This window comes from Leptodactylus fuscus, chromosome 9 (assembly GCF_031893055.1).
Source record: "Leptodactylus fuscus isolate aLepFus1 chromosome 9, aLepFus1.hap2, whole genome shotgun sequence".
Lineage (NCBI taxonomy): Eukaryota > Metazoa > Chordata > Amphibia > Anura > Leptodactylidae > Leptodactylus > Leptodactylus fuscus.
This window is the reverse complement of record NC_134273.1, coordinates 6,064,008-6,075,280: the sequence shown is the minus strand read 5'-3', so window position 1 is coordinate 6,075,280 and position 11,273 is coordinate 6,064,008. Positions and strand designations below refer to the sequence as shown.

The following is an 11,273-nucleotide window of genomic DNA, read 5'->3' as shown; positions in this document are numbered from 1 at the left end:
GTCCCCCCGCTTATCCCTTTGACGTGGGTTTGCGTAGAAAGCGAGAGCCGCCATCTTTGTACACCCGAGCGATTTCATACAGGTGGAAACGAGACCGTTTTAGCCCGGGGCTCCGCAGAGGGCGATAATTTGGGATTTTATATCATATTTTATCAGATTAGTGGTAAAACTTGTGACTTTGACTAGATAGTGTGAGGCCGGCCCGGGTGTAGCAAGATGGCGGCGCAGTGTCAGTCAGGGGCTCTGCCTGTATTTCCCGTCGCTCCTGCGGGCTGTAGTCAGTCTGTTCCTTGCTGAGGTATCTCGGGGCTCTGTGGTAGTGGAGGACGGGCTGTACATGGGAGGATTGGTCTGTCACAGGCCGTGACCCTGACTTGCCCTTCTGGGTTGTGGTGAGTAGGGGTCAGTGCCTGTGTGTGGGGGTGACCAGGGGGCAACAAGACCCCAAACTACACAGGTGAGGCCTCTATAGAGGCTATGAAGGTGGGGAACTACAGACTCCAGCATGCCCTGCCCATGTCTGCCTTATGGGAAAGTCACTTACTCCGAGTTCAATGTCAGTGTTATGTAAGTAGAAAGATGTAGGGTTAAAAATATGGCCCAAACCAGCGCCAATCCTGTGCACAGGAGGTGCCAGGTATTACAAGTCACACCCTATCACTTCAGTGTATCTGAGCTGCAGTACCAGACACAACCTGTGGATATCGGTGGCGCTGTTTCTGAAACGAATCAGCCACGTTATCCTAATTCTAAGTCATTTGGGGGGTGAGGGGGCCGTTCCCTCTGATTTATCTTCTTTTTTTCTGTCCTCCACCTCCCCTGGCTCCCTGCCGCCAATCACCAGACTAGGTTAGGGTTCATGGTGCTGCTCCCATCAGGTCAAGGCCCCACGTCGTGAAACGCAGGAAAAAAACAGCGGCGGAAACGCGTTAGTTTTGTTTTTTTTCTGCAGCATTTTCTTTGTGTGACCAGTGCTCTATTCACTTCTGTACTCGGCTATCTGTATCCATCCCATACAAGTGAATGGCGCGGAGGTCACACGTGGCAGGGGGACCCCAGCGATCAGAATGACCCTGGATAGATCATGAGCTGGGGGTCTGACACCCGGGACCCCTCAGAATCTACTGCTTGAAGTAGCAGCCCCATCCTTAAGTCGTGCGCCGCCTTTACAGGTCATGTGACGTTGCTCTCATTGATCACATGGTCAGTTCGCAGCGCAGTCTCATTCAAGTGCAGTACCAAGCACGGCCTCTATACCATGCATGGCGCTATGCTTGTAAGTAGTAAAACACTACAACGCTCACATGAACTCTGCGGTCTCTTTAAATATCTGACTGGGGGGGGGGGGGGGAATCAGGTGTCGGACCCCCACCAATCTTCAGATGATGACCTAACCCAAGGATTAGAGAATCGTAGGACAGTCCCCCCCTCTTAACCCCGCGATGGCCGTGCTGTATCTGTTACATTGTTTCTTCTCTATAAGTCCTGGTCACTTTGTAATCTTTCTGTCCTGTAGGGATGATGACGATGGAGGCCGCGCGGATCCTGTGGATCTCCAGACTGAGGCTCCTGCCCCCGAACAGACTGATTTCTTCTAGATTAACCCCTTGTAGATGCTACATAAATGCACCCAGAGGGCCAAATGGGGCCCCAAGGACTAGACTGCTCCCCCCCGCCGCAGTACACTGCAGCCCCCTCACCTCCATATCCTCAGCAGCCCCTGGAAGGTGCAGCCTAACAAATATCATCCGTGGACCGGTGTATACCAGCTATATACAGAGCTCAGGGGTCTCCTGCCCGCCCCCCCGCACTCTGACCTACCCCGGGGGCAGCAGATCCATCCGCACCACCAGTCGCCTCAACGTCCTGTTACCGCCTCATATCTGGCTCGTCATCAAACCGCTGCAGAAACTGTTTGCAATCATCCTTGGCAGGTCAGACTAACTGAGATGTGTCCTGAAATACTCTGTGCTGCAGCAAATAACCCTTCCACTAACTTCCATTTGCTCCCATTCTCTTCCTCCTCTGACGCTTCCTCTGTCATTTGCAGCCGTTTTCTCTGACATCATCACATGACCCTAAAAGATCAGCGCACTCCTCGCCTAAAATACTCTGTGCTGCTGGGAAACTCTGCTCTTTACACAATGTAGTTTTTTTTGCATGGCTCCATCCCATTTCTCACATGACTTTACCCCCAGTCCATACTAACATCATCATTACTTATTCCCTGAAATACTCTGTGCTGCTGTGGACTTTGGTCCACGTCATTCTCTCAGTCAGTGACCGCTCACTTCTCTTTCTTTCTAGGAGTTTGAGGAATTGGTGGAAATCCCTCCCCCCAAACAAGCGGCAACTGTTCAAAGAGAGTGTGCGGCGGAATAAGTGGAAGCTGACAGTGGGGGCAGGAGTGCTGGGATTTGTAGTCCTTCTCTTCTACTTCACCAATCTGGAGGAGACTCCCATTACAGGGCGCAGCCGCCTCCTAGTGTTCAGGAAGGAGGACTACAACCTCCTCACCAGCGTGGAGTATGAGAGTGTGAGTATTACTCCACCAGCAGAATAGTGAGCGCAGCTCTGGAGTATAATACAGGATAAGTAATGTAATGTATGTACACAGTGACTGCACCAGCAGAATAGTGAGCGCAGCTCTGGAGTATAATACAGGATAAGTAATGTATGTACACAGTGACTGTACCAGCAGAATAGTGAGCGCAGCTCTGGAGTATAATACAGGATAAGTAATGTAAGGTATGTACACAGTGACTGTACCAGCAGAATAGTGAGCGCAGCTCTGGAGTATAATACAGGATAAGTAATGTAATGTATGTACACAGTGACTGCACCAGCAGAATAGTGAGCGCAGCTCTGGAGTATAATACAGGATAAGTAATGTAAGGTATGTACACAGTGACTGTACCAGCAGAATAGTGAGCGCAGCTCTGGAGTATAATACAGGATAAGTAATGTAATGTATGTACACAGTGACTGTACCAGCAGAATAGTGAGCGCAGCTCTGGAGTATAATACAGGATAAGTAATGTAATGTATGTACACAGTGACTGTACCAGCAGAATAGTGAGCGCAGCTCTGGAGTATAATACAGGATAAGTAATGTAATGTATGTACACAGTGACTGTACCAGCAGAATAGTGAGCGCAGCTCTGGAGTATAATACAGGATAAGTAATGTAATGTATGTACACAGTGACTGTACCAGCAGAATAGTGAGCGCAGCTCTGGAGTATAATACAGGATAAGTAATGTAATGTATATACACTGACTGTACCAGCAGAATAGTGAGCGCAGCTCTGGGGTATAATACAGGATAAGTAATGTAATGTATGTACACAGTGACTGTACCAGCAGAATAGTGAGCGCAGCTCTGGAGTATAATACAGGATAAGTAATGTAATGTATGTACACAGTGACTGCACCAGCAGAATAGTGAGCGCAGCTCTGGAGTATAATACAGGATAAGTAATGTAATGTATATACACAGTGACTGCACAGCAGAATAGTGAGCGCAGCTCTGGAGTATAATACAGGATAAGTAATGTAATGTATGTACACAGTGACTGCACCAGCAGAATAGTGAGCGCAGCTCTGGAGTATAATACAGGATAAGTAATGTAATGTATGTACACAGTGACTGTACCAGCAGAATAGTGAGCGCAGCTCTGGAGTATAATACAGGATAAGTAATGTAATGTATGTACACAGTGACTGCACCAGCAGAATAGTGAGCGCAGCTCTGGAGTATAATACAGGATAAGTAATGTAATGTATGTACACAGTGACTGTACCAGCAGAATAGTGAGCGCAGCTCTGGAGTATAATACAGGATAAGTAATGTAATGTATGTACACAGTGACTGTACCAGCAGAATAGTGAGCGCAGCTCTGGAGTATAATACAGGATAAGTAATGTATGTACACAGTGACTGTACCAGCAGAATAGTGAGCGCAGCTCTGGGGTATAATACAGGATAAGTAATGTAATGTATGTACACAGTGACTGCACCAGCAGAATAGTGAGCGCAGCTCTGGAGTATAATACAGGATAAGTAATGTAATGTATGTACACAGTGACTGTACCAGCAGAATAGTGAGCGCAGCTCTGGAGTATAATACAGGATAAGTAATGTAATGTATGTACACAGTGACTGTACCAGCAGAATAGTGAGCGCAGCTCTGGGGTATAATACAGGATAAGTAATGTAATGTATGTACACAGTGACTGTACCAGCAGAATAGTGAGCGCAGCTCTGGAGTATAATACAGGATAAGTAATGTAATGTATGTACACAGTGACTGCACCAGCAGAATAGTGAGCGCAGCTCTGGAGTATAATACAGGATAAGTAATGTATGTACACAGTGACTGTACCAGCAGAATAGTGAGCGCAGCTCTGGAGTATAATACGGGATAAGTAATGTAATGTATGTACACAGTGACTGTACCAGCAGAATAGTGAGCGCAGCTCTGGAGTATAATACAGGATAAGTAATGTAATGTATATACACAGTGACTGTACCAGCAGAATAGTGAGCGCAGCTCTGGGGTATAATACAGGATAAGTAATGTAATGTATGTACACAGTGACTGCACCAGCAGAATAGTGAGCACAGCTCTGGAGTATAATACAGGATAAGTAATGTAATGTATGTACACAGTGACTGTACCAGCAGAATAGTGAGCGCAGCTCTGGAGTATAATACAGGATAAGTAATGTAATGTATGTACACAGTGACTGCACCAGCAGAATAGTGAGCGCAGCTCTGGGGTATAATACAGGATAAGTAATGTAATGTATGTACGCGGCTCAGTATACGTTATTCATGGTACAGGGCTTCCTCACATTTCGCAGTATAGAGATGAATGGCGCTGCCGTCTACTTAAGCGATAGAAAACGGATGTGTTGTTTGCGCAGTTTAGTGCCAGCTGTGAACAATTCTCCTTGATGAAAAACTAATGAATTTTGAAAGAACAAATTTAGAAAAAGGAGAGGAGGAAAAAAAAAAAATACATCTTTCACGGCCAAACTAGTAAAAACAGCAGGACACTAATGCGGTAATAAAGACACTCGAGATTCCTGCGAACGCCGCCATGACTGATACGGCTTCAGCTCCGCACCGCCAGAGAGTCATCATTACATGCATTATAATGGATGGCGGTGTCTACACATGGCATCTCCTCAGTACCCAGCTTTCTTAGAGCCCTGAAAGACATGAAGTGATACAGCAATGATGGATATATCTGTAAATAACTGGGAAGATTTGCCATTCAGTCGTCTGAGGAAGCCGAGTGATAAACTCTGAGATCCTAGTAGACGTTTGTTGTCACCCAACTTTCCCAGAAATAGATACAACTAATAAAAATGAATGCAGAATTTATACAATGTAGATAATGTATGTTACAGGCAACCCTAATGACACAGCTTTCCTGAAGTCCTGACCAGCACAATCAGGAGGTCACAGTGACAAACCATATGGTAATGGTAAGAGCCACCGTCCATGGTTATCACCATCTGGGAAAGCTGGGTGACAGTATTATAGATGAGGGTTTGTCTCCCAGCTTTCACAGACTCCTAACCAGCAGATTTGAGCGCAGTGACCCACTTTCTTATATCACCACATAGCAAGGCAGGTTAACCATTCAGGATCCCAGGAAAGTTGTCTTTTCTTATATTAGAGACAAATTGGGCATTTTATAGGCGCAGTTGTGGATGACAGGTCGCAGACTAGGCCGCCACATTGTGTCATTGAAGTCTGGTTCCATTCACGGTCCCGCAGACTACGGCGAGCGCTGCAGATTATCTCCCCGCGCCCAACAATAAAACCAATTATTTCCTTTTTATTCCCATTCTCTGTCCCCATAACAGAATACAGCGGATTTTTCCAAGCGCAGCAAATCTGTCCGTCCTCCATATTCATTCCTTCTCAAAGATAACCTGACTTTGGCAGCCTCTTACAGAGGGGTCTTTCAGGGGTCTCCGCCGGTTCATGGGCTCCGACGTCTGCCCCTCCCCCGCTCCAGAATAGATAGGACGTTTCCAATACAAGGGAGATTAACGTTGTAAAAGTGCTGAGCTGTCGGCCTCTGGATTTTACCTATTTTCTTCTTGATTCTTGCAGCTGATGGAGGAGTTTAAGGATGTCCTGCTCCCCGCAGAGGACGAGCGTTATCGGCTGGTGCAGAGGATTGTCCAGCACCTTATCGCCTGTAACCAGGACCTGCCCGAGGTGTCCAGGCTCCAGTGTACCGTGCACATCGTGGACAAGCCGGAGGTCATCAATGCTTATGTGCTGCCGGTGAGACTTACTGTACGACTGCAACTACAACTCCCAGCAAACCCTCATCTGCAAATGTATACATGCACATTAAAGGGGTTGTCCAGGATTTGGAGCTGGAGTGCGTGTAAATCCTATAAATAATACCTATCCCAAGCGCTCCAACGTCCAGTCCTGGTCCCCTTTTTCCTCCCGTGCTGGGACTTGACACAACAGAAAGCTCACATGACCCCTGCAACCAATCGGAGGCCTCGGCGGTGACCTGTATGAGTGACATCACTGATCCCTCTCCACCGATTGGCCTCAGCAGTCACATCGGCCTATCCGCTTCCAAATCAGGGCAACACAATGGAGCACCAGTGATAGTGTTTGGTTTGTTTTTTTCTGACACCTACCCTGGGCTCCCATGGACAATCCCTTTAAGGCTACATTCACATCGGCCTCTACAGAGATTCCATTTCATTGTCCACCTGAAATCGGTGGATGGAAAAGTTCTGCACACACTGCTTTTACATCCCGATGGACCCCAATATAGACAATGGGGCACGTTAGAGTCCTTAGGTATCCGCTATCATGGCGGTTTTCCAATGGACCAGAACAATAGACAGCCTGACACAGATGTGAATGTAACCTAAACCAACACGGTCTCCCTGAAATACTATGTAACAACATAATCTGCCTGCTCCAAAATGTACTGCCCCCTGTCTTAGAGGGAGGCCATATTCTATAAAATCAGGATATTTTTTTTTTCTTCTAAAATTTCTTGCACAGCCAGATATGAGGATAGATGAGGTTAGCGGCTCCAATGAAGATCACAGAACGCGAGCACTGAAGCACGGAGGGAATCGCTGAGAGAATCTTAATTCCCGGAGCAGCGGCGGGGTGAGAGGGTGTAATTAGTTTTCTGCACATCCAGGTTACGTCTGAGCCGCTCCAAGTCCTCAGACACACAATCTTTGTACAGGGCGAGTCTTAAAGGGCATCAGTCAATTAGATAGGACTCTTAAACTTTACACCTATCAAATGGCCCCCAAAATGTAACAATGGAGACTTGTGCATGAAGTATGTAAGAGATAATACTGCCTCTCGCTACCCACACGGGTACACCGAGGGTTAACGCATAAAAATGCCGCCCCGACCTGTTACTGCCGCCCAATATATGTCACTGTATTAATCCAGGCTGTGATGTCTTCTGTTTTCCAGAATGGTCAAGTGTTTGTGTTCACAGGAATGCTGAATGCCGTGGCCGATATCAACCAGCTCACCTTTATATTGGGGCACGAGCTGGCGCACGCCATTCTAGAACATACCGTAAGTGCATAGAGAAATTTCACTTTGTAACTGCCAAATATTCACCTCCAGTCACAGCTAAGGAACAATTACACATTCTACTGGAAATAGAATATAACTACTATAATACTGCTCCTATGTACAAGAATATAACTACTATAATACTGCTCCTATGTACAAGAATATAACTACTATAATACTACTCCTATGTACAAGAATATAACTACTATAATACTACTCCTATGTACAAGAATATAACTACTATAATACTACTCCTATGTACAAGAATATAACTACTATAATACTACTCCTATGTACAAGAATATAACTACTATAATACTACTCCTATGTACAAGAATATAACTACTATAATACTACTCCTATGTACAAGAATATAACTACTATAATACTACTCCTATGTACAAGAATATAACTACTATAATACTACTCCTATGTACAAGAATATAACTACTATAATACTACTCCTATGTACAAGAATATAACTACTATAATACTACTCCTATGTACAAGAATATAACTACTATAATACTACTCCTATGTACAAGGATATAACTACTATAATACTACTCATATGTACAAGAATATAACTACTATAATACTACCTCCTATGTACAAGAATATAACTACTATAATACTGCTCCTATGTACAAGAATATAACTACTATAATACTACCTCCTATGTACAAGAATATAACTAGCATAATACTACTCCTATGTACAAGAATATAACTACTATAATACTGCTCCTATGTACAAGAATATAACTACTATAATACTACCTCCTATGTACAAGAATATAACTAGCATAATACTACTCCTATGTACAAGAATATAACTACTATAATACTGCTCCTATGTACAAGAATATAACTACTATAATACTGCTCCTATGTACAAGAATATAACTACTATAATACTACTCCTATGTACAAGAATATAACTACTATAATACTACTCCTATGTACAAGAATATAACTACTATAATACTACTCCTATGTACAAGAATATAACTACTATAATACTACTCCTATGTACAAGAATATAACTACTATAATACTACTCCTATGTACAAGAATATAACTACTATAATACTACTCCTATGTACAAGAATATAACTACTATAATACTACCTCCTATGTACAAGAATATAACTACTATAATACTGCTCCTATGTACAAGAATATAACTACTATAATACTACTCCTATGTACAAGAATATAACTACTATAATACTACTCCTATGTACAAGAATATAACTACTATAATACTACCTCCTATGTACAAGAATATAACTACTATAATACTGCTCCTATGTACAAGAATATAACTACTATAATACTACCTCCTATGTACAAGAATCTAGCTGTTAATGTATTTGATGTAGAATTCCAGATTCTTCTTCATAGATGGTAATTTCTCTTCGCTCTTATAACCCGCTCTCTGTTCTGTATGGAGCTGCATGTAGTAGAGAATGGGTTTGGCAGTAGTTTTCCAGACCTACAATCCTTGTATTGGCGGTGGCTATAAAACTGTAATTGGATCATTTTATAGTAATGAAATATTCTCTCGTGTCAGGTTTAGGCAAGTGGTGAATTATAAAGCTGCTTCGGATCAATACTTGTGAATTCCTGCTTTGGAAATAGAAAGCTGAGCAGGGTCTGTGAATTTCTAGTGTATTGTCTGCCTATAGGGGGTCAGTGACAGAATACTGGTGTACAGAAGCTCAGAGCCAGGGACAGATGATCAGCTCTGCTGCCAATGTCATGCATTTTATTGCTGTAAGAGATAACACTGAATTCCTGTGCACCTAATTTGTACTATTATACAAGATGAGAGCAAACCCGTACCACTGCATCACAATAGAGCGCCTCTAGTGCAGTCACTGTGTATATACATTACTTATCCTGTATTATACTCCAGAGCTGCACTCACTATTCTGCTGGTGCAGTCACTGTGTACATACATTACATTACTTATCCTGTATTATACTCCAGAGCTGCGCTCACTATTCTGCTGGTACAGTCACTGTGTACATACATTACATTACTTATCCTGTATTATACTCCAGAGCTGCACTCACTATTCTGCTGGTGCAGTCACTGTGTACATACATTACATTACTTATCCTGTATTATACTCCAGAGCTGCACTCACTATTCTGCTGGTGCAGTCACTGTGTACATACATTACATTACTTATCCTGTATTATACTCCAGAGCTGCGCTCACTATTCTGCTGGTACAGTCACTGTGTACATACATTACATTACTTATCCTGTATTATACTCCAGAGCTGCACTCACTATTCTGCTGGTGCAGTCACTGTGTACATACATTACATTACTTATCCTGTATTATACTCCAGAGCTGCACTCACTATTCTGCTGGTGCAGTCACTGTGTACATACATTACATTACTTATCCTGTATTATACTCCAGAGCTGCGCTCACTATTCTGCTGGTGCAGTCACTGTGTACATACATTACATTACTTATCCTGTATTATACTCCAGAGCTGCACTCACTATTCTGCTGGTGCAGTCACTGTGTACATACATTACATTACTTATCCTGTATTATACTCCAGAGCTGCACTCACTATTCTGCTGGTGCAGTCACTGTGTACAGACATTACATTACTTATCCTGTATTATACTCCAGAGCTGCGCTCACTATTCTGCTGGTGCAGTCACTGTGTACATACATTACATTACTTATCCTGTATTATACTCCAGAGCTGCGCTCACTATTCTGCTGGTGCAGTCACTGTGTACATACATTACATTACATTAATTATCCTGTATTATACTCCAGAGCTGCGCTCACTATTCTGCTGGTGCAGTCACTGTGTACATACATTGCATTACATTACTTATCCTGTATTATACTCCACAGCTGCGCTCACTATTCTGCTGGTACAGTCACTGTGTACATGCATTACATTACTTATCCTGTATTATACTCCAGAGCTGCGCTCACTATTCTGCTGGTACAGTCACTGTGTACATACATTACATTACTTATCCTGTATTATACTCCAGAGCTGCGCTCACTATTCTGCTGGTGCAGTCACTGTGTACATACATTACATTACATTACTTATCCTGTATTATACTCCAGAGCTGCGCACACTATTCTGCTGGTACAGTCACTGTGTACATACATTACATTACTTATCCTGTATTATACTCCAGAGCTGCGCTCACTATTCTGCTGGTACAGTCACTGTGCACATACATTACATTACTTATCCTGTATTATACTCCAGAGCTGCGCTCACTATTCTGCTGGTACAGTCACTGTGTACATACATTACATTACTTATCCTGTATTATACTCCAGAGCTGCGCTCACTATTCTGCTGGTGCAGTCACTGTGTACATACATTGCATTACATTACTTATCCTGTATTATACTCCAGAGCTGCGCTCACTATTCTGCTGGTACAGTCACTGTGTACATGCATTACATTACTTATCCTGTATTATACTCCAGAGCTGCGCTCACTATTCTGCTGGTACAGTCACTGTGTACATACATTACATTACTTATCCTATATTATACTCCAGAGCTGCGCTCACTATTCTGCTGGTGCAGTCACTGTGTACATACATTGCATTACATTACTTATCCTGTATTATACTCCAGAGCTGCGCTCACTATTCTGCTGGTACA

General features: G+C 43.4%; 1 protein-coding gene across 3 annotated transcripts in view; it reads left to right on the top strand.

Annotated features, from left to right (window-relative positions):
* The first annotated feature begins 235 nt into the window (after positions 1 to 235).
* The window catches only part of OMA1 (OMA1 zinc metallopeptidase), a 55,219-nt gene continuing 44,181 nt past the window's right edge, over positions 236 to 11,273 (top strand). For 2 of the 3 annotated variants that reach the window (XM_075287605.1, XM_075287602.1), the window contains exons 1-5: positions 236 to 392; positions 1,517 to 1,934; positions 2,308 to 2,536; positions 6,133 to 6,309; positions 7,492 to 7,599. In XM_075287605.1, coding sequence (XP_075143706.1) covers positions 1,519 to 1,934; positions 2,308 to 2,536; positions 6,133 to 6,309; positions 7,492 to 7,599 — 930 coding nt within the window. In that variant the 5' untranslated portion in view covers positions 236 to 392; positions 1,517 to 1,518. The remainder of the gene's footprint in view (positions 393 to 1,516; positions 1,935 to 2,307; positions 2,537 to 6,132; positions 6,310 to 7,491; positions 7,600 to 11,273) is intronic. The other variant, XM_075287604.1, reaches the window with a different exon arrangement.